Consider the following 25120-nt stretch of genomic DNA (forward strand, 5'->3'; position numbering starts at 1 on the left):
GATGCTGCTGGAGAGATCAGCGGCTTAGATAACTACCGTTCTCCTTCACTGCTGCCCAGCTTCACGCTGCCGTGCCTGTGCTGGCAGTGCCGCCCTCAGCAGTGTGGGTGGATTTGAGTTCTCCCTGACAGGAGGGTTGCTGAACACCCTCGGGTTGGTCCCCAGTGTCTGCCCAGGCTCTGGTCCCTTGGGGGGAGTGCAGCTAGCCAGGGTGAGGCTGGTCATCTCTCTGACAGCAAGTCTCTTGTCACTACCTTGAAGAATGAAGCCCACTCCCTGCCTTACTTGTCTTGGAGAGTGACAGATCCTGGCCCTCATCTTTGGGGACATTGTTGTTGGTTCATCGGACCACACAAATGACACTCCCTGCTAGACTCGGGTCTGCTCCCTTCATCTTTGAATTCGGATTTTTGTAAAACTCTCTTTAGTGCCTGAATTAGTTGTGGAGGAGCCCTTCCGCTGCCCAGTGTGCTGGGGTTCGAGGCTGCCCCCCACTCCCAGCCTGCATACATTCACTCACTTTGCTTCCCTCCAATCCTAGATGCCGTTTTCGTTGTTTGTGTGCGGTCATACAGTTCCAGCCCTGGATGTGATGCTCAGATGATTTGGGTTCCACTCTTGCTATTTCTAGGAAGATAAACCCTGAAGTCCAGAGAGGTCAAGAGGCCAGAGGCAGCCACACAACTAGTCAGCTGCGGAATAGGCTGGGCTGCCTGGACCTCGGATCTTCCCGGCGACAGTTGCGTAATGAGGTTTGGGCGATCTGCAGGAAGCATTTTCTCCGCACTTCCCTCATAGACAGTATGAAGGGCAAGTTTGACCTTTAGAAAGGATTCCTGCTCTCTTTCACTTTGCTTACTCATTGCTTTGGTATTTGCTGTGCAGATCCACATGTGAAATAAGAGTTTCTTGCAGAGATAAGCTCAGCGCTTTATGTGTAACCCTCAATCCCATCCATGGAAGATGGTACATGTTCTAAACTGGGGTAGTTGTTCATTTATTCAAAAGATGTGTGTATTGGGGCATTTGCTGCATGGCAAGCACCGTGCCACAGACGAAAGCACTTTGATTTGGGAAGATCTATTATTGCTTTTTCTTATGCTCAACATCTCCCCCCACCCCGCCTAAAACACAGCAAGGGTATAAACCACAAGACATAAGTTTGAAGTTGAGGTGTGGAGAGAAAAAAGAAAAACAGTTTTATCCTGCATAAAGGTCAATGAAGCAACTGAGATGGAGGAACAAAAGGGATCAAGAATGAGCTGAGCAGAGTTTTTAAAATAATGAATTCACATACTATACATGGACAAGGGAACAAGGGACTGGTTGGTTATTTGAGTGTCCAGAGAGAATTTTGCCATCAGGGATGACCAAATTGCATTGCCTGTATGTTCAAACACGAATCTGTACATCGAAGTTTGTTTCCAACTGTGAGTATTTTAATCATTTGTTTACCATAAAGAGGGAGCCAACACATCCTCCATTGGCTTACATGAGTGTAGAAAGACCTGCAGTTTTTCCATAATAAGAAAAAGATTGGATTTGAGGCTCAATCATGCGTCTCTGTGAGGATGGTAGCTGGGCTGGTCATAGAGACTGCAACGGCTGACTGCTTTGTAAGCAGAGAAGCAGGCAACCTTGGGCAAGAGTGGTGATCTGGGTCCAGCGTGGGGGGTTTCAGCTCTTCCTGTGAGCAGACCTCTGCTGTCCACTGCCTCAGAGCTGCAGTCTCCATTGTCATTGTGGACGTGGATATTGCTTTGTCTTTAAAAGACGGAGACAGAGATGTCTCATTTTTGGTAGTTCAGTCCCCACATGCCTGCAATAGCTGGGCCTGAGCCAGTTTAAAACCAGGAGCAAAGAACTCAATCTGAGTTTCCCATGTGGGTGGTATGAACTCGGCTACTTGAGGTGCCGCCTGCTGCCATTCAGGGTACGTATTAGCAAGAAGCTCAAATTGGGAACAGAGTACTCAGATATGGGATGTGGAGTCCCAAGTGAATGTTGGGCTGGCTTTGACTGTGGCTAATGTGGTTCTGCAGAGCCAGTGGTTTGGGGCATCTGCTCGTGGAGAGCTCAGGATACCCCTTCAGATGTGCCTCACCAAGCAATCTGTGGGTCCTGGCTGACTGACAGCTGCCACCGCCCCCCACTGTTCTTGGTGGTGGCTAGCCCCGCCCAGCCCTGTCTGCTGCATTTTGTCAGCTCTGTTTACACGCAGGCATTATGAGCAGGTGGGAGAAGGCAGCCCCACCCCGAGTTGGCTGTGGGCACCGAGAACGAGATGGAGTTCTCACAACTCATAAAAACCGATTTACAGACAACTACTTTTTTCCCCAGCTGTTTTTATGCAAAAAACAGGGCCTTTGATTAGAAAGGATCTTAAAAGGGCCAGTGTTATAGTATAGCAAGTTAAGCTGCTGCCTGTGACCCTGGCATCCCATGTGAGTGGTGGTTGGCAGTCATTGCTACTCCACTTCTGACCCAGCTCCCTGCTAATGCACCTGGGAAAGTAGCAGAAGATAGGCTAAATTCCTGAACTCCTGCCACCCAGGTGGAAGACCTGGATGGAGTTAGTGGTGTTGGCTTTGGCTTGGCCCAGCCTTGGCTGTGGCAGAGTGAAACCATAGAATGGAAGCCCCTACATCCACCCCCAGCTCCCTAATTGCCTATCAAATAACTTAAATCAATGTTTAATTAAGAAATGGAAGGAAGGATCTTAGACAGTATCTAATTCAATGGTCAGGTTTGCGGAACCCGAGGGACACAGAGTAACATTTAGCCCATGGGGGCTCGGCGGCGTGGCCTAGTGGCTAAGGTCCTCGCCTTGATCCCATATAGCCGCTGGTTCTGGTCCCGGCAGCTCCACTTCCTCTCTATCTCTCCTCCTCTCAGTGTATCTGACTTTGTAATAAAAATAAAATTAAAAAAAAAACAACATTTAGCCCATGGTTGTAGAATAGGCTGGTGTGACGTTGCGACCAGAAGCTGCCGTCCTGTGTCCTGTTTGCTGCTGCTTTCTGCTGCCTGTCAGAGAATCCAGAGACAGCTAACGGCTTTAGGCGTATCTGGCAAAAGCAGTCTCACTCAGGCATTAAGAAACTCTGAACTATAACTTCAGTATTATTCATGACAGAGTGAACCCTGTCTGTCAACACATTTTAAGGAATTGTGTATATGGCTCAAAGCCATGGGTTGCCTTTTGACTGGGTCTTTTGCACTGCGTCCTGCTGCCTTCTACGAAAGGTAGCTCAGGGGAGGGGAGGGTTTCTACGAGGGCCGAGAGCGAGGATGGCTCCACGTTGCACCCTGTAAGCTGCATCCCAGCTCTCACATTCTATGAGTAGCAGCCTGACCAGGGAAGGCTGCCAAATCTCTGGGCCCCAGTATTCTCATCTGTGAAGTGAAAGGACCTCAGTGAGTGGCAAATGACTGCCCGTTGCCAGTGATGCCAGGGTGAGTTCTGTTGACTGCAAAGGAAGGCCCGTGGTGGGGTCTGTTTTCACCCAGAGGATCGTGTCTGCAGTGGGTGCCTGCTGGGGCCCTGTAGTGGCTGTGGGGTCTGTGTATTTTAGGACAGAAGGAGATCGGCAGGTTGGGCAGCAGGCTGCAGCTCAGAAAGGTTAATGTCTCTGAAAATCTATTTACTGCTCTTACCTAAAACATTTAGTTGATTGAAAGCCATATTGAATGATAGTAAGAGTTCTCCTTGGAAGGAAGGGCTAAGCGCTGGAGACTCAGGTGCGACTCATTTTTGCCATTCAATATTATACTCAAGATCCAACCAGTGCCAGCCCTGTCAAGTCACTCCTCCCTGGAAAGCTCTGCACCAAGCACCTTCTCTTCCCAGCCCTTCCCAGTGTCTCAACCACCAGACCTCATCATCAGGGGTCGGGAGTCAATAAGTTCAAACACTGCTGTGAGCCCCCTTCAGGATTGCACAGCCATGCTTGCCTCACGGAAGGAGGAAGGATGTTTCTGGAAAAGCACTCCTTACAGCCAATTCTGAGACCTTTGTCACTTTGCAGCTGGGTAGCTGGCCAGAGGGGAGAGCCATGCACCTTTTCTCTGTGTTGCGCTAAGGGGTTCAAGTTTCTGACTGGCTGAGTTTAAACCTCTGCTGATGAAAAGTGTTTATGGTGTGCGAAAGGCCATTCCCATGGGACGCTGACTTTCCTGGACCCATGTGTGGGTCAGCTGGCATTGCAGTGACTGATGACAGCACAAGGGCTTGGGTTCTGAATTGCACCCTTAATTGCCCCACAGAAGGACAGGGGATTCCTAACTTGACTCGTGATATTTCATTCGTGGCTGACAGGGAGAGATCTGGAACTAAAATGCCTATGATGCTTTCATGTTTCTGAAAAGGCCACTCCCTCACTTAATAGTGTGTCTGTGTGACTACAGTACAGAAGAGAAAAGGGAACATAACCTGTGGTCATCACCCCAGACACTTGTGGTCCAGCACGTTGCACCAGACTTGGACTTGGGGGGTTCCAGTGATTAGGGGCTTGGAAAGCACACGGGAACAGGGCCCTGCCCAAGTCCTGAGCACCTGAGGAGGGAGGCCAGCTGTGGGGAGACACACATCACCTGGAAGCCAGGATCAGACCTGACTCCGCCTCTGGAGGGATGCTGGTCACTGTGAAGGCAGCACCACGAGCCTCTGCACCTCCACCCTCACACTGACCTTACCAATGGCTTCTCATTGTGTTCCCAAGAGCTGTGTATGAGAGAGAGAGAGAGACAGAGATAGAGACAGTGTGTGTGTACCTGTGTGTGCCTTTAAATGGTGGGAATGATGACAACATTCCCCTGAAGTGGCATTGTTGTTGTTTTGGTGGGATAAAGGTGGGTGTTGGAAGACTGGTTGACCGTGGTAGGGGTCACCAGAGAGGTTGACTTAAAGACACTCAAATGGTCTGCTTTGGTAGACATCATGTGAATCAATTTATAAGCCATAATTTTTTTTTTGATTTTTCAGAAAATCACTTTTTCCTGCCCTGTGCATTTTGTTGCTACTCTAAGAATGCTGCTGCTTAGTGGCTATGCCTCAGTTTCCCCCATCTGAACCGCGGGTCCCTGTGCAGTGTGAAGGAGGCACTGGCCTGGCCCAGAGGGCGATCAGCATTGGTGGACAGCAGAGGTTGGGTGGGCTCACGGCTGGCATAGCTCTTCTGGCCCCTGTGCAGGTGCATCCTGGGGGGCCCTGGGAATCAAGTGAGGTGACGGCAGCCAGTGTGTTCTGAGAGGCTGCTTCCCTGTGGGAGTGGATGGGCATGCTGGGCTCGGAGCAGCTTCAGGAGAGAGTCATCCCTGGGATGGGGTAGTCAGAATTCAGACCTGATGTGGGAGATTGAGGGATGGAGCCCCGGTGTTGGGGGCTGGCTGTGGGCAGGCTTGTAAGTGGCTGTCCAGGTCAGGGGTGGGAGGTGCAGCCCGAGTCTCCCTGGCCAGGTGGCTCCACCTTAGCATCTTATCCTACTTTTTCTATAGGAGCCCTGCAAGCCCTGGCTCCTTGTGTAACCACGATGGCCCTTTGGAAGAACCGGTTTCCTGCCAACTTTGCCCTGGTGACCAGAATAGTGCATGGGAACACCTCAAATTTCAAACCAGAGGCTGCTTGGATGATGCCTGCTCAGATGCTGCAGGATGCTCTTGCCGGCGAGGTTGAGCAGACATGGGCCTGGACCTCTCCTCCTCGAGTGCTCCTCACTCACGGCTGGCTGGCTCCCCTGCAGCGTTTCTCTGTGCTGTGCCTGTGTGTACATCTCCTCTGCCGTGTCACAGAGGCTGCTCGGCCAGGCATGATCCGCCTGCAGGGGAGGGTGCTTGCAGTCAAGAGGGTGGGGTCTGCAGGACGCCATGGTTTCCGGTGAATTAGCAGAGAGACGCTTTCTCATCGGGTAATTGTGCGTCCCCTCCACCCAGCCCCCAGCCCAGGTCTTGCTCTTCTAAGTGCACTTAGAAATGTCTCTGATGTCCACTCCTGTGCATCCCAGACGGCAGGCGTACAGCTTACCACTTGTCTTAGAATCAGATTCAAAGGGAAGTAACACCTCAAGCCACGAAGTCTTAGATTTTCTTTCAAGGTAGATTGTATCTGAGGCCTTTGATTTTTTTTTTTTTTTTTTACATCTCAGTTATTCTTGAGATACAAAGATCTGATTTTCCATATTTGTAAACAATTCAAAATTCCTGTGTGGCATTTCTACCCCAAGCACCAGTGTAGCTTGTATCCAGTTTCACTGAAAACTCAGGTGCGAAGTGTTCCAAACATTTATTTAAGATGCAAACTGTAGTCACTTGGCATGGCGACTTACTGACAAGGATTTCTCAGACTGCCTTACCACGTGCAGTGCCTGGAGCTGATGCTCACCTGCTGGACAAGGGTCCTGATGCTGGCTCTGCCCGGCCCCGTGCTTGGGAAGCCGTGTCCTCTCCACCTGGGCTGGGCTGTGCAGGAAGAGGGGCTGCTTCGACACCACCTTGACTTGCTTACAGTGATCACGGGCCCCTGACCTTTACTGTTCATTGTCATGGCTGCTCCAACAGCCTGGATGCAGGCTCTTGGGGGAGGGGCACACTTGTGGGTTTTGGAAGGTGCTGGGGGCCCCTGTGAGGGTCTGGCTGAGCTGTAAGAGAGGCATGTGGGTGTGAGGGTGTGTCCACTGGTCTGAGATGAGCTAAACTTGAGCTTATTCTGATGACTGGCCCTCAGCAGAGCGTGTTGCCTGCACCTCCTTGTGGATTTGGTTCCAGTTGTGGCAGCAACAACGGGCGGTGCTGTGAACACGAGTGCAGAGTCCCCACTTCCGGTCCCTCTGGGTGTGTTTAGCAGAAGTGGAACCACTGGATCGTGTGGCAGTCCCAGGGTTAACCTTCTGACGAACTGCCTCCATTTTCCAAGGCAACCACACTGTTTCCCGTTCCTCTCAGCAGTGCTCAGAGCTCTTGGCTTCTTTGTCCATCTTTTTCTGTTTTCCCCCAGACATCAGCCATCCTAGTGGGTGTAGGGGGGAACCCCACACTTCTGATGATGCGTGACATTGAGCAGATTTTGTGTGGTGTCAGCTGATTGTGTGTCTTCTCCAGAGAAATGTCTAGTGAGGCTTTTGCCAATTTTTAAATCATATTGGTTTTCTAGTTGCTGTAGGATTGTAGGTGTTCTCTATGGATTCGGGATGTTAATCCGTTTTCTAGTGTTTGATTTGTAAATATCTTCTTGGATTGCCTTTTGTCCTTCCATGCCACAACTTTTGAACTGATGATTACATGGTTTTTGTTCTGAATTGCTTGTTAAGTCATTGCCCCACTCCCTCCTTCACCTCCTTTGAAGAAACGTCCTGTAGCCATGACTAATACCAGAGCTTGCGAGCGCTCAGTATGTTCCAGGCAGAGCTTCCAGGCACCCTGGCTTGGATTTTGTTTTATTGGGAAGCAGGACATAACTGAACAGTGGAGATCACAGCCAATAGCCACGCCCTGAGCTGATGGCTGCTGAGCCTTCACACATGGACGCACCTGCAGGTCACACCCAGCAGCGTCTGTCCTGGGAAGCAGCAGGGGAAGTGCCTGGGGCTGAGGTCTCAGTGCAAACAGGCTGCACAAAGTAGCCCCCGATTTCAACATGAAGTCCCACTCCTGGCCCATTCCTGAGCCGGAGCTATTGCCCTTCTGTCTTGTGATGCTGTCCTTTCTGCAGAGGCTGTTGGGGAACTCCCACCGCGCCCCCGCCAGTGCTCCACCATTGGACACCAAGTGGGCCATAACCTGGTTCTGGGGCACATGTGGTGGGGATCTCTCCATAGGGCATCTGTGCATGAAATGGCTTATCATGGTGCAGAAGTCCTGTTCAACAACCTGACCACTGGTCGGCACTGGCTGGGAAGAACCGCACACGTGCTTCAGCTTTCCCACTTCCTACTTCTGCAAGACTTGAGTATCTTATTCTTCTTAGATAAAAGCTGAAGTAACAAAAACAATGAAGGTCCTTGAAGTCTTTTGAACTCTGAACCAGTGGCCCTGACTCCCTCACTGGGTGTTAATTCCTTTCAAGGCCTTCCAGATCCTTCCTTGGCAGGGGAGAGCTTGGCCATTGCCTGCCTGCCAGATGAGCCTCTCTTGCCATGATCGTTACCTCTGTAGGTGGATCCCTGGGCCTGCATGCCGACCTTGCAAATGGGATCCATGAGACTCTGACTTGGCTGCCGCTGATGGCCCCATTGTTGTGGGGCAAGGCTGTTTCTATCACTGAAATCTGGGAGAGGGCAAGGGGTGGGGTGGAGAGGAGAGGAGCTGCTGAGAAGAGGGGACCTGGCTCCCCTATAGCATCAGGGAAGACAGATCAGGGAGCCACTGGCTCAGGCCTGACAGGGGAGACTACATGGTCAGCAAGGCTGCCTGCAACCCTCCCCACCTGCTCCCAGACCTGCCCTGAAATGAAGAACTCTCAACTTCTGCTTAGCAGAATCTTCTCTTTGGGGCAGGTTTCTAAGCTGTGTCAACCACAGGTCTACAGTTTGATTTTACTTATTGCAGTTAGTACACAACTCTTTGCTTGAAGCCACTTGTGCCACTCCCTCCAGCGAGTTCCAGGTCTGGGTTCTTATGTTAGATTTCCACAAAGAACTCCGTAGCCCCAACTCCTGGCTCACCAATCTCCACCTCCTGTGATACCGTGCTGAAATTGCACCATTGTCTGTATAAACTTTTTCCCACTTCTGGTTGCAGCAGGTGCCAGGATTAGGGAGATACCAGGTGTCCTATATAGCTAGGTTGTTGGTGGCGCTGATCCTGCCAGAACCTGTTGGACATTAGGTCTAGGTGCCACACAGACCTATTTTGACCTGTATGATGCCACAGTCAGTATTATTTTCCTGTGGGACCAGTGTAAATCCATTGAACTCAGTGAGTTCTCGTGAGCTCGGCACATGTGCAGTTCACTGTTGTCCCCTGCAGTCCTAAAGCTATTGCCACAGTGTACAAAATGGCGCCTGACATGCCCCTACTAGAGTTCTTGATCTACTGGCCATCAGGTCTTAGGGCTGCCCAGACCTGTCTTGGGTGGAACCTGTGGAATGCCACGTTGCGGCAGTTCACTGAGTCAGAAATGAGTTCACTTCCAGCTCAGCATATGCTCAGTCCTTTCCCTTGCCTTTGCCTCATTAAGCAAAATGGTGCCCAATTTGGCTCTAGGGGGCTGACTGGGCTGTGAAATCCACCCTGTTCTTGCACTGCCCATCTGGGATCTGCCGCTCTGTCTCTGCTTTTGGTTAAATCAAACGGACCAGCAGGACAGACGGTTCTTTGTCTGGGTTCACCTCCCAAGCTCCCAGTGAAAGTCCCTTCCCACCTGGTTGCTGGTGGAGTTCCGGCTGCTAGTGGAGTTCAGATGGCCATTAGCTGAATGCTGCTAGAGTATCAGTCACTGCAACACCACACCGTTGTGTCTGCTGCTTTCCTGTGTCTGTCAGTTTCCAGGTACCCCTCTGCTGTTGTTCTGTGCTTTCCTATTTTCTGGAATATGCTCTCTCTGCTGCATCCTGGTTAAATGTTTTTCTGTCTGTTGAAACGTGTCCTTACCCTATTCCGCCATCTTGGTTCTCTCAACTTGTGACGTTGCATGGCCCTTCCTATGGGTACTTCTGTGTCCTGCAGGAGCTCAGAGTTGACTGGTCAGGTTGTGCAGTGGCCAGTCAGCGGAGGGGCAGGGGCACAACTCCTCCCGCATAGTGGGGATGCAGCATGTGCCCTGTGAAGGACAAGACCTGGACCTGAGTGCAAGCTATGCAAACGTGGGAGAAATTTCAGGAAGGTTTGTGTGACTCTTCTCAGAGTCTGCGTGTGAGTTTGCACCTGAGTTTGTGAATGTGTGTGTGCACATACTGTGTGGCTGTGACTGGGTGTGCCATGTGATGGAGTGTATTATGTGATGGTGAGTGTGTCTGTATGTGTAAGAGCGTGGGTGCCAGTGCAAGTATGCATACGTCCGTATAATGTTTGCATGTACTGTGAATGTGGGTCCTGGTGCATCTGTGTGTGTGTGTGTGTGTGTGTGTGTGTGTGTGTGTGTGTGTTTGTGTTTCCATCTGATGTCAACACCACAGCCTTGGCTGTGTCCTAGCCCCATTGGCTCCTGGGCCACCTGTACGGGGTGCCATGGTCTGTCCTGTCTCCAGGCTGTGGAAGAACCAGAGCTCTCTGCAGCATTCTCATTGCAGCGAGGTGGCCACCAGGGGTCACTGTTGCTGCTTCATCCTCGCTGGCCTCTGAGCGACCAAGTTTCAAAGAGGGAGGGAGTGAATGATAGACTATTTTTAAAAAAATATACGACATGAGACAGCCTTCTCTTTGGAGGCAGCCGCCCTTCCTGGGCTGATGAATACACTACGTGTAGAAGGTATAACCCTCCGGCCAGGAGTGGACACGGTGTTTTCCCTGGAAAGCAAAGCTCTAATCTCTGAGGGCTGCTGTTTCCAGGAGCTGGGTTAATTGCCAGTGTGTCCCGGGAGGCCCCGGTGGTCTTGAGGTTTCCCCTGCGGTTCTCAGCATGCTGTTGTGAGCCAGAGCTCCCTGCTCCTTTTGTCTGGGTGTGTCAGTTGGCGACTTCGCCAGTGAATGGATGCATTTGGTGTTGGCTGTATAGTGTTTCTGCATGTTTTGCATGTCACGGGCGTGAGTGTGTGGTGCTGGGTCTCTCCCCTGGCCTCCTGAAGGCTTACTCTTGTCGCAGGGAGTGCTGGATGTGGGATGATTTATGGTGCCTCTTTCCCACTCGACGGTTATTTTAATTCAACCACTCCACGATTATTTTAATTCAACCTCTGGTGCACCCTCATTTGCAGAGACGTCATAATTGTGGCACCTTTTCTGTCCCTTCTTGCTTACAAATTAAGAACTGCTTTCCCACTGTGGTGTCAGGAGAGCCCGGATAATACACTTCTATGTGCATATTTTTTACCCAAAGAAACTGAGCAGGTATTTGCATTTGCAGTAACTTCAGTGCCCTAAGTTAATTATACCATTTTGGAATTCCACATCAGGAGATCATATTGCATTTATTAATTCCCAAGGCATTTTATGTCTTCCTAAAGAGATAAGGAAGAAATATTAGAAAGGCTTGTAAATAAACAAAAATAGGTGAATAAGACAAAGGAGAAAATAAGATAACAATATACTTGGGGCAAAGAAAACAGTAGTTCGTTGAAAGCTATGGCATAAACGTATACCCTGCTAAAAAAGACCCATGGAGTTAAGTGTGCTAAGGTGCAGGCAGCAAGTCCACCCACTGGTCAGATATGTTCCCGTCTGGTAGTTTCATTTTTCAAATGTCCACAATGCTGGGGCTGGGGCTGGGGCTGGGGTAGGCTGAAGGCAGGAGCCAGGAATCCAGCCACATCTCCTGTGTGGGTGGCAGGGACCCAAGAACTTGTCATCATCTGTTGCTTCCCAGGGCGGGTGCGTTAGCAGGAAGCTGAATCAAAAGCATAGGCAGGACTTGAACCCAAACACTCATTGATGTAGGGTATGGGTGATCCCAAGCAGCTTTTTAACCTCTGGGCCAAATGCCCACACCTCTTTTAAGATGCGTGGGCATCTTCCCTAAATGAATGCTGGCTCAAACACTTCTCTCATGGGGAGCTGAAGCCAGGCTTGTTGTGTCCATGACTTGCTGGCACTCAGATGTGATGGTTCTGGGCCGTTTCTGAGTATCATGGCTGTTTGTCACAGAGAGAGGACACTCGGCGTTTTGGCACTGGGTCTCTCTGGAATGAGCTGGGCATGGAGTACCAACTCCCTTTCCAGGGCAAAGGTCCACCTAGGAGCCTTTGTTCTGTGTCTGAAGCTAGCAAGGAAGGTGCTAGGAGGCCAGCCCCTGAGCTCAAACACAAGGCCATAGGAGTGATACAGAAAATGAATCAGTGGACACCAACTGCTCGTCGGTAGCTTGGTCATCTGTCAGGAGGCTGGGACTGCTGAGCCAAGGTGAGAGTCCAGTGGGGCAGGGGCGGGGGAGGGAACCACCTGACGGGATAGAGCATGTCAGTGGCCTGTTAGGAAAATGGGGAATGAGCAGTTAGTCGCGTTCATCTACACTGGGCACTGTGGGAAGCCCTGGGGGCAGGCTGAAGCCTTCCAGGACTCGCATGCCACTGGGGAGAGCTGTGAGGATAGGGGGTGGCCTGGCTGCCGTGGGGATTGTGCACAAGTGTGAATGTGTGCGTGTGCATGCAGGAACGTAATGCACGTGTGTCCATATATGAGGGCATATGTATAAAGGTCACACGTGACCGTGGTATACTTGTATGACCTGTCAGAGTGCTCATATGTGCACATGTAATGTAGGGGCAGAGGCTCACGGATGAAGGGAACTGAAACGGCTGGAATGTTGGTCCCAGGTGAGACCTTAGGGCCTTGAGCAGGCTTGTATTCAGGGGACAATTATGAGTGGAAAAGACTTTGCTTGTGTGAAGAATACTCCAAGAAGCACTGCTTAAAGCAAACAATTAAGTGAGATAAACAAGCACTACTTTTCCTCCATCTTCCTTCAGGAATTTGGCAATAAAAGGGTCAGTGTTTTCCTGTTCAATTGGAAGATACTGACCTTCCAATTCTAGATTCATAAAATTATCTGCAAACTGATGCCAGTGCAGTGGCTCACAGCTCAAGCCTTTACCTGCAAATGCCTGCATCCCACGTGGGCACTGGTTCCAGTCCTGGTTCTCATATGTCTCATCCAGTTCCCTGTGTGTGGCCTAGGAAAGCAGCAGGGAGTGCCCGAGACGTTGGGACCCCAGGTGGGACATCAGGAGGAAGCTCCTGGCTCCTGATTGCTGCCTTTGGAACAGCTCAGCTCTGCTGTTGCACCCATTTCGGGAGTGAACCAGCAGATGGAAGATTTTTATTTTCCCTTCTCTCTATAAATCTGCCTTTGCAATAAAACTACAATAAATCTTTTTAAAAACACACCAAAAATCTCCAGACAGAGAGTTCACTCTAGACGATCATATTCATTACACAGAACTCAGTAACTGGTGATGCTGTCCACCCCACAGTCCTTCCACTGTCCTGTTTTGAGTATGTTTGTGCTGGTGGAGCCCGGTCTATTCTGCACAGCAAAGGGGATGGGTTGCTCTCCATGGGCAAGGACACCCTTGTGAGCTAAGTTTACTCACCTTGGAGTAAGGCCACCCATCAGATGACGGGGGCCAGAGGGTGCTGCTGTTACTGTCAGTGTGAGGTTTGGAGGGCTGCTGACTTCCTCTCCCCACCCCCCCAGCAAGGCAGCAAGAAACTCTGGTTCCTGCTTCGGAAAGCCTGTGGATAGTCTCCCAGAATATCCCCTTCTTCCTAGGGCCTCCGTGCCGAGCTGCAATGACCTGTAAAAGCTGTCCCGTCCTCACCTCCTCCTCTGCTCCTTGCATTCATCTGGTGCCTGTATGGGCTCTGAGCCATGTCCAGTCCTGGCCATAAATTTGTCTTGAAGGTAAATCCAATCAAGAGCCTGCCTGCCTGGAAGGGGTAGCCCTCCCTCAGCCACCTCCTGGGGTGCAGGTGAGTCCTGCAGCCAGCCAGTCTAAGGCCTGATCTCCCAGGAGGCACTGCACCAGACTCCGTCCTAGATAGAGTCTTGGCCAGTGGGTGTACAGGGGACACTGAGGCCAGAGCCATGAAAGAGCTGTGTGCAGGAGATGATTCCAGAAGATTAGCAGTTCTAGGCAGTTTTGGGGGTGGTTAAACAGTTGACCGATACAGGTTGTATACCTTCTTGGGATGATTGGAGAAACCGAGCTCTGCCTGGATTTGTGGGAACTTTGTTTCTTCTACATCAGCTCCCCACAACTTGGCATATCCCTTAACTTAGGCCCACACCTCTGGAGACTCAGTTTCCCCTCATGCTTTCCTGTTTAAATGTTCTTTTCCAGGCTTTCCTCAAACCTGTATTATTTTCTTAGAAATCTTTTTGAGGAAAACTATTTAGTGCTAAAAGCCACGATGAGGAACCTTAAGTGCATGCTATTAAGTAAAAGAAGCGGAACTCAAAAAGCTGTCAACTTTGTGATCCCAGCTCTGTGACAGTGTCAAGGCAACATTTTGGACCAACTTCGTGGTATAGCAAGTCAAGATACCGTTTGTAACCTCAACATCCCATACAGGCACCAGTGTAAGTCCTGGCTGCTCAGCTTCTGATCCAGCTCCCTGTTGATGTGCCTGAGAAATCAGTGGAAGATGTCCCAAGTGCTTCAACCCCTGCCTCCCATATGGGAGACCTGGATGAGGCTGCTGGCTCCTGGCTTAGCCCTGGCTGTTGCAGCTACTTCATGGAGTGGACTAGTGGGATGGATGCTATCTCTCTCTGTAACTCTAGCTTTTAAATAAATAAATGAAATATGTTTTTTAAAGCAATGCAATGCTATGGTCATGGTAAGGAGGTGGACAGTTGCAAGGGATTGGGGGATGGCACAGGGTTGGGATGAGTGTGTTGAGCTAAGAGGACTTGTAGGGTTGTGGATCTACTCAGCATGATTCTGTAATGATGGACGTGTGCCATTACCAGTCGTGCAAACCCACGGAATGAGACCTGGAGCTGTGGACTCGGGTGGGAAGGATTCTATTGAACAGATTCCTGTGGTGAGGATGGTGATTGTGAGGAAAGCAGTGCCTGTGTAGGAGCTGTGCCCACATGGTTCTTGTTGTTACTTAGAAAACATTTCAAGCACAGGCACTGATATGGCTTAAGCCAAGTGATAAAGTTTATTCAGAGGGTGAGGAGTACAGAAAATGAGGGCCATGTTCAGGAAGAGTGGGCCAAAAAGGAAAAGGGTAAAGAAGAAAGCTTTTCTACCATCTGTCCTTGGAGTAAGTCCGTGGGGAGCAAGCACGAAAGTGGGTAGAAGGCACAGAACCAAGAGCGTGAAGTCTTCCCCATCATGGGCTTCCAGGGGCTTGAGAGAGTCCTGGTTCTGCAACAACACAATACTGCCCCCTTCAGGTTCCAGGTGATACCAGGTGAGCATCATTTTCCTTACAGATGGCCAAAAGCATTACATGGGCAGGGGAGGTGTGAATTCCAAGCTCATGACCCTGAACTAGCTGCCCAAGACCATATCATCCCCTCATGTGTCAGTCTGCATTCAACTCAGTATCTGAGAGGGACTTGGGGGGAAACAAAAGGCTCATTTCAGTTCACAGACTGAAGATCGCAGTATCCAATGGCCCCTAAGCCTGGCTTCTGTTGGAGGCTGCAGAGCCGTGGATAACAATGCAGAACCAGGAAGGAGTGAGAACGCAGACTGCATTGGAACTCAATCAGACCTACTCCACTGCTGGTGGGGCTGCAGGCTGGTACAGCCTCTATGGAAATCAGTATGGAGAACATTCAAACAACTCAAATACAACATACCGTATGACCCAGCTATAGCAATCCTAGGAATATATCCAGAACACTTGTTTTATGAGAAACCAACATGCACTCCTATGTTCATAGCAGCACAATCAGTAATTGCAAAAACATGGAAGCAGCCAAAATGCCCATCAACAGAGGATTGGATAAGAAAGCTATGGTTCATCTACTCCATGGAATACTACTCAGCTATTAAAAAAAACAAAATGCAGTTCTTTGTGGCCAAATGGGCCAAACTGGAAACCATAATGCTAAGGGAAATGAGCCAATCCCAAAAGGTTAAATACCACATGTTTGCCTTAATTTGATATGATGTTATGTATAACAAGTTATGTTATGAATGTTATATGTTGTGTATAAACCAAAATTGAAATGTCAATGAGGTGGTCACAGAAGGTGGATAAGAAATCGCATTTACTTTTACCATATTGGTTACTCATTACTATGTCAATTAATTCCATAATGATGTAAATTTTTGCTGATGGTATGTTGGAGCTTTTAATTGATCGGGATGATACTCTGCTGGCTCTGTCTTCAGACCAGAGAGGGTATACCTAAGAAGCCGTTGAACTTGACTAGACAATAAGATGCTGGACTCTATGTTTGGTATATGCTTGCAATGGGGGAATCTCAACTGAACTTGAACTGTGGTTATGCAACAAGGTGGAGGAATCCACCATGGTGGGAGGGTTTGGGGAGGGGTGGGGAGAATCCCAGTACCTATGAAACTGTGTCACATAATACAATGTAATTAATGAATTTAAAATAAAATTAAAAAAAAAAAAAGAGAAAAAAAAAATCAGACCTCTTGGGAGAACCACCACTGGGGGCTGGGGGGCACGCACTCAGTTCCCCAAAGACCTGTCACGGGCCCCACCTCTCAAATCAATCTCCACCTTAATGCTTTAGCCATTAAGACATCTGAGCTTAAACAGCTGCATGAGTGGGGCCACAAGTCCTGCTGTTAGTTATTTAAAACAGCTCAAGTTCTAGTTCATATGATATTATGGTATTATTACACACAGCTGATTCCCACAACCAGGTTCTTTACTGTGAGCTAAAAACACCAGATGCAACGAGGTATCTTAGGAGGTTTATTCCAGCGGGTCAGGAATGGGGTGGGGGTGGTGAATATCAGCAGCAAAAGGGGGAAAGGGGGAGATGGAGGCAGCTGGGGCCCCTTTATGCAGGTAGGCTTGCAAGATGTGGGGGGTGGGATTGGGAGAGATTGAGGGCAGGCCCCAGGGGATTGGTGCCTGCAGGTGAATGCCTAGGCATGATTGGTGAGTGGGCGGGGTTGGGAGATTGAGGTGGGAATCTCAGGTGAAATGCCTGATTGGTGGACTGCTGGACTGGCGTGAATTTCGTGAGCTGTGAAGAAGAGGAAATGGCGCTGGGTCCAGGGTGGGATATTCGAATAACTCCTTACACCTGCTCATCTAAAATGTCATCGATATGTTTCTTCTGAATTTACTGTCTAGTGTATCTGGGCCCCTGGACAACCAGGGGGCATCTGGGTGGGTTCTACCCCATCACGATGATCCCACCAGCTCACATCAACCTTGAGGATGTTCCTCCTGTAAGGAGTTATTCCAATATCCTTCCTTGGACTCGGCGCCATTCCTTCTTCCTCACAGCTCATGAAGTTCCTGCTGGCCTAGCTATCCACCAATTGGATGTAACCTGGCATTCCACCTGAATCCCACCCCCAATCTTCCAGCCCCCTCCCCAACCCCGCCCACTCGCCAGTCATCCCTAGGCATTCACCTGCAGGCACCAATCCTCTGGGGGCCTGGCCTCAATCCCTCCCAATCCCCGCCCCCTACAACTGGCAGACAAAAAGGCCCCCCCAGGTGCGGCTCACTCTCTCCCTCGCTCCCTCGCTCCCTCGCTCCCTCGCTCCCTCGCTCCCTCGCTCCCTCGCTCCCTCGCTCCCTCGCTCCCTCGCTCCCTCGCTCCCTCGCTCCCTCGCTCCCTCGCTCCCTCGCTCCCTCGCTCCCTCGCTCCCTCGCTCCCTCGCTCCCTTTCCTTTGCCTGCGCTCTCTCCTCTCTCCTTTTTCCTGATCTTCACCACCCCTACCTTGTTCCTGCTCCGTTGGAATAAACCTCCTAAGATACCTCGTTGCATCTGGTGATTTCAGCTCACGGTAAAGAACCAGATTGTGGGAATTAGCTGCACGCAATAATATCGTAATATCCTATGAACTAGAACTCTCCAATCTTTTTAAAATAACTAACACCTCCCACATGCTCAGAGGCAGGCATCCTGTCGGGGACCAAACACAGGCACCATAGAAGCTGCTGGCCTGGGGATGTAGCCAAGAGCAGGTGTCTGGATCTGTTGAGTGTCTGTGCCACACGGTGTTGCTGAGAGGGCTCCAGCCCAGGATCCAGGGTCCTGATTCCATTTCTTCCAGCTCAGCTCCTCCTGTGGCCTCAGTGTTCAGGTTTATACCTGAAAGGGGCAGTTCCATGTGAATGTTTCACCCAATTCCTACATATCCCGGCTCTGCTTCGTGGATAATTTTCACCAATAAAGTAAAAGACAGACTCTGGAAGTGTTTTAAGTAGTTTTTTTTTTTTTTTTCCTTATTTTTATGTATTCCCACCCCTCCAAATTTCCACTCTTCCTAAGAGGCGTGTGCGCGCACGCACACACACACACACATACACACACACACACACACACAGTTGTACAGATTCAACAGAAACCAGAGAGCATGGGGTGCCGGCTCTATCCATTGTGCTTGATGAGGGCTGCCCCATCATGCGCAGGTGTCATCCCTGGAAGCCCTTCTGGCTCTGGGTGGCTGGAGCAGGCGTTTTGGTAAAGTGCTTAGATGGAAGTGCAAAGCCACTGAGCCCAGCACAGAGGAGGAGAAAGGAAGGGGCAGAAGGTATGACTTCTCGGGCCTTTGTCGGCCATTCGGAGCAGCTGGCCATGCCAGGCCTCCCAGACTCTCAGCGCTTTGCAAAGTCCCATAGAAATCCTGAGATGCTTGCGCTACTTAAGATGATTTTCTGTTAATCACCTGTAAGCATATATGTAATATCAGACCAACAATTACTCAAGGCAGCCTGGCTCTGGGCAAGTGTGTTTCTGCTAATTAAACTTGTTGCATTTGAATGGCTGCCTGCAGCCGAACCCGCCATGAAACCGTAGTGAACAATAAAAGAAACCATTTTCCTCCTTCTGCCCCAGCCTGGAGCTGCAGATGGGCGCCCTGGGTGTGAAGAGCTAGCCCCTGAATTAGTCTTTTGTGTGAGCCAAAGAAGGTGATTTGAATGTTTGAAACCCTCGCCTCTCCCAGGAAGCTCGACTCAAAGTGAACAATTCACTGAATAAAGACTAATTAGGCCTAAATTAATTAGAGGGTGTGGTTTCAAAGGATGTGGATGAGCAGAGCCTGTCATTTCAGACAAATGGGAGAAAGCTCAGTGAATTAGCCCCATTAATGCATTTTGTGCCCGAGTCCCTTTTCCTCTAGACGGTCAGAAAGCACCCCTCAATGGGGCTTGCCTGTCTGTCTGCCTGCTTACCTGTGGGGGGTGCCATTTTATGGAGGCTTCTAGGTTCCCGCCAATTAATATTTATATTTGCTGGGTGTTATGTTTTTCATCCAGGAAGGTGGCCTAGAATATTACTTTTATTGTGGTTACAGACTTGTCAAGAGCCAAGTTTCCTGACAGAAATGTGAAATGGGAGGTGGAGGTGGAGTGCGGGACAACACTCACTCTGTTGCCCCTTTTCATCAGCACTGGGTGCTTTATGTAAACAGCCCCACCTTGCTTGGCATGTGCTTCTGAGTTCTAGCTCCCCGAGGACCTCCTGACGTGCTAGCCCAAGGCCTCATTGCAGCACATCCCCGTAAAGATCTGTGTCAGTCTTTTTCCTGTCTTCACCACCTGCTTTTTCTCACAGATGGAGTATTTGGAAGATGCCAGAAGGTTCCGGCAAGAGACACATACCGCTATGAAGTGTCACCAGTGGTTCTGCAGCACCTGAGGGTCACCCTGCAGAAGCTGTCCCGCACAGGTAGGATAGGTGCGGGTCCCAGGACCCAGGTGGTGTCTCGCACCATTGAGGATTTTGTTTGCTTTAAACATCCAAGGGCTTTTTACGTGGGCTGACTTCGGGAACCTGGGCCATGGAAGGTTCCCACTGGGGTGGAAAGATCCCCGGCTTCCTGCTGCTGCACAGCACCCCTGAGCACCTCCAGGAGAGATCAGAGCCATGCCAGGCACCTGCAGCCCAGGGCCTGCGCCTGGTGCAAGGTGGAAGGGGGGGTGCCTGCTCAGCCTCTGCTGTTGCAGGGTATGAATGACATCATGCCAGACAAGTCTAGGGTGTGTTAAGGAGTCTTTATTAACCAAAATTGGTGATAACAGGGTCCACTAGAAATTAGCAAATTATAAGTCCATAGAGCAATCCAGTCAGTCGAAACCCGAGAGGAACAAATGGTCATTACCTTAAAGTCCATCCGCTAAACTGAAGACTTACGTCTCAGCTTCCCCAACAATACAAGCTATCCTAAGAGACATACAGTGAACAACCTGGACACACTTACACAGCTGCAGACACTCACCTTTCCCTGGCTTTCTTGCCCACATTCCATTACTGTTAGACCTCACCTCTCCTGGAACGCTCAACAGTACACACATTAGAAATACAAAACATCTTAGCATCAACATCTTCACTGTCCCGCCCAAGCAGCGAACAGAGAGTGAGGAATACAGACACACAGGGGCCATGCTCAGGGGATACCTGGCCTCAGAGTCTGTCCTTGGGAAGCCAGAGAACAAGCAGGTGCTGGGGAGGCCAAGAGTGGAGTGCCAGAGTGACAGATGCACAGGACCAACAGAGTGCACCTCTCCATACCAGAGGCCTTTATAGGGGCTTGTGAGGGGAGTGGTTACACAACAATGCAATCCCACCCCCTCTCAGGTTCCAGGTGATGACAGGTAAGCATCACAGGTGGGCAGGAGGGAACACCTAGGTGGTGGTGTGGGGGAGTGGCTTCCAAGCTCATGACCCTGAACTAGCCGCCTACCTCACAACAATTGCCTGACTTTGCAGTAGTGCAATTTTTAAAGAGATTCCTGTTACCTCTTTATTTCACACGGGCACTAAAAAGATCATTTTTTTATCTTAATTTAAAAATTATGAAATTTCACCTTATATAATTTCTGTGAATGTTTTCCTGCAGGTAATCTTAATATCTTAGCTGTATCGTTAGGTCCAGCGTTATGACTGTTGCATTTACTTGGATAAAGTCAAATCTCTTCTCTGCCAAGACAAGAGGCCAATTCGGTCATAAGGCAGTTTGCGGGGCTGGAGCTCTTAGGGAGAGGGGTGAAATCTGCCTGTGTCACAGTCAACACATGAAAGACCACCCCCAGATAGCGAGGTCTCAAGTGGGACCAGGAAACCATGAGACCTTGAACTTGAGGCTCCTAGAACTCCCTAGAGAGTTTTTGACTTGCTCAATAGTGAAAAAAAAAGTTTATGTTCAAATAAGTTTGGCAGATGTGACTGCCTCCATCCCTCCTTTTGGATATCTTGTTAGAGGCCCTGGAAAGTTCTGTGTAATGAATTATGTTAATCAATCAGTTCCAAGTCATTGGACCGTAGCGACTTTTCTTTCTGTGATGTCAACTGTAGAAGGTTTAATCAGAGAACTAGAGTGATTAGGAGACCTTGGGGCAAGTGTTAGAGGGACATGCATTCCATGATCAGGAAGCTGGCGGAGCGTCTTTAAGATGCTGTCTTGCTTCTGGAGCCTGAGGTCCCTAAGACAGACCTTGGAGAAAAAAGACGTATGGAAAGTGGGAAGGTCAAGGTGAAATAGAGTCCACAGAGACAGACAGAAGCTGTGCCCCTGGCGTGGCCTTAGCCTTCATGGTGAGGATCAGCTCTATTCCTGGAACAGAAAACTGAGTCTCTGTTGTATCCTTGGGCAGTGTTTATCCTCATTTAGTGGATTTGTTTTTTTTTTTTTTTAATCCTATTTGTTAAATCGTAAGATATAAGGTTAACTGTACAAACACTATAATGATATTAGCCATGTTAGAAGATAAGGGAGTGAAAGAACAGAATAAAAGAAATATTTCATAATATATGAAAGAAACCTATTCCTTGTCAATAGACCAGACCTTGTTTCTGGACAGGGTGCTAGCTGGTGTACCTACCTGCTGTCTTCTGATACGTTGGCCACATTCTCTTCCCCCTTAGGAAGCATCCTCTTGCTTCCTAGTGGGGGATATAAAGCTTTATTCTTGAATTTTCTGGGCTATTAGGAGTCTTGGATGAGTTGCGAGTCTAGTTTTTCCCTAACTGCAGTTAGGAGACATGTGAATACCATAAGGTGCGATGCCTCTCTGACATAATTCTACGGTGTGTCCTGGCAACTCAGTCTCTCTGACAGTCAGGGTCACCCCTGCAAGGAACATATTGCTGTCTTGGATGGCTGATTCGGGTGTTAGGAACCCAAATTGGCTGAGCTGCAGACTTACATTGCAACCATTGCTCTGTTCCCAAGTAGTAGCATTTCTCCCTTTGGACCTAAAACCTCTAGATTGGTAAATCATACATCCTTGGGGGACAGTAAGTAAATATTTTGTGAGTGGATCATTAGGGATACTAGTGGGGCCACTTCTATGTTCACCCCTTGATTCTTAAACATGTGAACCCTGATTATGGCAGAAGGATGTCCTCTGTTGGGTGCTGATTCAAAGTTTATAGGCAGACTTCAAAGGACCTGGGCCCAGTGGTGCAGGGTATTGTCACCAACCTGGTGCTGTAACAGCCTTCAAAGGTTATTCCACCATTCCACGAAGTCCCAGATATTTCAGGATGGTTGAGTGCATGGTAAGAGCAGTGTGTTCCAAGAACATAAGCCCACTGTTGTGCATCCATTGGTTGGTCCTTGATCAGACGCAATGTTGTGCGACATCCCGTGACAGTCGATAAGACACTGTGTAAGTCAATGAGTGACAATTTTGGGAGGAACATTGTTTGCAGCAAAGGTGAATTTGTATCCAAGCATGTCTATTTCTCTGAACGAAACGCTGCTGCTTCCATTTTGGGAGTGGTCCAGTGTAATCAGTCTGTCACCAGGTTGCCTGGTGATGGATCACTCCTAGAAGTCATGTGCTACCAGAGGTTTAGTGCTGGTCTTTGCTATCAGCGTGGTGAGTTGAATTCCATGTCACTGACCTCATGCACAACCTACAACCCTGCTGCCATGGCCACATGTCCATGAATCCACTTGGCAGTGATAGTGCTGCTATAGCTGACCCACAGAGTGGGCCGTTCTGTTCACTTGATTACTGAGATTCCTCTTTGCTGAGGTCAACCTTTGGTGTGGCTTCACATGGAACACACGTGTCTTTACAGTTTTGTGTTCATTTAGAGAAATCAATTTAATACCAGGATTCTTAAAGAAAGTTTGTGAAGTGGCAGATGTTTGGCACAGTGGTTGAAACTCTGCTTGAGACGCCCACATATTGGAGACTATGAGTTTGAGTCTCAATTTTGCCCATAATTTTACCTTCCTAACACACACCCTGGGAAATAGTTGTAATGGTTCAAGGAATTAATTGGTCCTTGCTATCCTCGTGGGAGACCTGGATTGAGTTCCTGATATTTGGGAGCAAATTAGTGGATGGGAGTTTTCTTTCTCTCTCTCAATCTCTCTGCAAAAATAAAGAAATAACATTCTTTTTTTTAAGACTTATTTTTATTGGAAAGTTAGATACACAGAAAGGAGGAGAGACAGAGAGGAAGATAGTCCATCTGATGATTCACTCCCCAAGTGGCTGCAATGGCCAGAGCTGAGCCAATCCGAAGCCAGGAGCCAGGAGCCTCTTCCAAGTCTCCCACACGACTGCAGGGTCCTAAGGCTTTGGGCTGTCCTTGACTGCTTTCCCAGGCCACAAGCAGGGAGCTGGATGGGAAGCTGGGCCGCCCAGACATGAACTGACGCTCATCTGGGATCCAGGTGAGTGCAAGCCGAGGACTTTTAACAGCTAGACTACTGCGCCAGGCCCAACAGATAACATTCTTCAGAAATAAAATTCAGAAGTTTAGGAAAATGGAGTTTAAAAATAAGTATATTTTCTTGCAAAATAACTTTGAAATCTAAACATGGTTTGTCATAATATGAATGTTCCACAAACTTTATTTAGACCCCTTAACAGCAGAAAAATTATTCCAAAGCAAATCAGAGATTATCAGAGTGATACTCTCATCTTAGGCCCAGAGTATGCAGGCACAGGGGACATTTCTGCTTCCACCTAGATTACAAAGGCTGAAGATTCCTGGAAGGATGAGAGGTGTAGAACCACAGTTCCAGTTTGCAGAGCTCCAGGTATGAGATCTCTGCTGTGCAGCTGCAGGGCTCTGGAAGAGAGTGGCTTGCAGGAATGAGGCCCAACAAGAGAGCTACTGTGAGATTGTCCTGCTGTTCTCTGGTGTTACCTTGCCACCCCTGAGAGTCAGGAAGGCAGAAGATCAAGTTAAGGAGGACCGTGCTTGATCTGTAAGGGTTGATGCTGTTTGCTCTGCTAGGCTTTGGGTTTGCTCTGCACCTGTTTGCTCCTTCAGCCTGTTTTGTTTCTCTTCTGGAGCAGAACTCCTTTGCTTGTTCCATCCTTGTAATTTGGAAATGCATCATGTGTTTGGTATCACTGGGTCACAGCCGGACAACTGGAGTGCAGAGTATCTCAGAATGGATTTTACCTTGTGAGGCTCGCTCTTATAGGATTTAAGTGAGATTTGGATGAAATCTTTGACTTCATACTTCAAACTTAATGCTGAAATAAATTAAACTATTGCAGTTGAAGAAGTGTTTTGTATGTAATAAAGACAAATTACCTGGGATCACAAGCAGAATGCTACAAATTTCTTGTGTTTCCCTAAATTTCCCTAAAATTCCTACCTAAGCCACCAATATTATGGTATCAAAAGTTGGGGCTAGGAATGAGTGTGGACTAGTTGGGCAAGGCCACAGTACCTGCCAGGACAGGAGGTGAGCCAAGGTCATTGCAGGCTGGTTGGGCTTTGCTGCAGCATCAGCTGGCAAGTACTGGGACCAGGGGCAAGTCCTGTCAGACTAGACTGTAGATCCACCTGGAAAGATCCAGGGCTGGGAGTACACCCAGGAGGAAACTGTGGCCACCTCTCTGATGGGCTGCAACTCCCACTGGTGAGCATGAGAACCAGGGCTTGGAGGATGGTCTGGCTAAACAAGCGGTGGCACCCACCAGCATGAGTGTGGGTTGGATAGTGGGGTCAGTTGGGTTGAACTAGGCTGTAGCATTGAAGTGTATGAGAGCTAGGTGGGATGTGGGACAGACTTGACCAGTCTGCTACATACTCAGGAACCAGAGCCAGTGGAGGGCCTGGTAGAGGTTACTGGGGGTTGCTCCGACTAGGTTGTAGTTCCCACTGGTGTGTATGAGGGCAGAGTGTGTGGTAGGCAGGGTCTGGCTGGGCCTCAGCATCCACTGATTTGTGTGTGGGATGGGTCTGAGAACAGAACTGACCAAGTGACTGCAACTACCAGTGTGTATGTGTGTAGACTGAAGTGGGTGATGAGTTGAATCAGATCCCATACTGGCTGCCACACACGTGAGTCAGTTCTGGGGTCACCTCTGGAGAAATTTCTTTGTGGACCTGCCCAACTGGGTCACTGGGCTCAGAACTCCAACCAT

At 49.2% G+C, this 25120-nt stretch overlaps 1 protein-coding gene across 1 annotated transcript in view; it reads left to right on the forward strand.

Annotated features, from left to right (window-relative positions):
* PTPRN2 (protein tyrosine phosphatase receptor type N2) overlaps window positions 1-25120 on the forward strand; it is a 1038500-nt gene that overhangs the window by 260059 nt on the left and 753321 nt on the right. Inside the window, exon 4 of the mRNA XM_058660653.1 lies at window positions 19329-19442. Coding sequence (XP_058516636.1) covers window positions 19329-19442 — 114 coding nt within the window. The remainder of the gene's footprint in view (window positions 1-19328; window positions 19443-25120) is intronic.

This window comes from Ochotona princeps, chromosome 2, assembly GCF_030435755.1.
Source record: "Ochotona princeps isolate mOchPri1 chromosome 2, mOchPri1.hap1, whole genome shotgun sequence".
Classification (NCBI taxonomy): Eukaryota; Metazoa; Chordata; class Mammalia; order Lagomorpha; family Ochotonidae; genus Ochotona; species Ochotona princeps.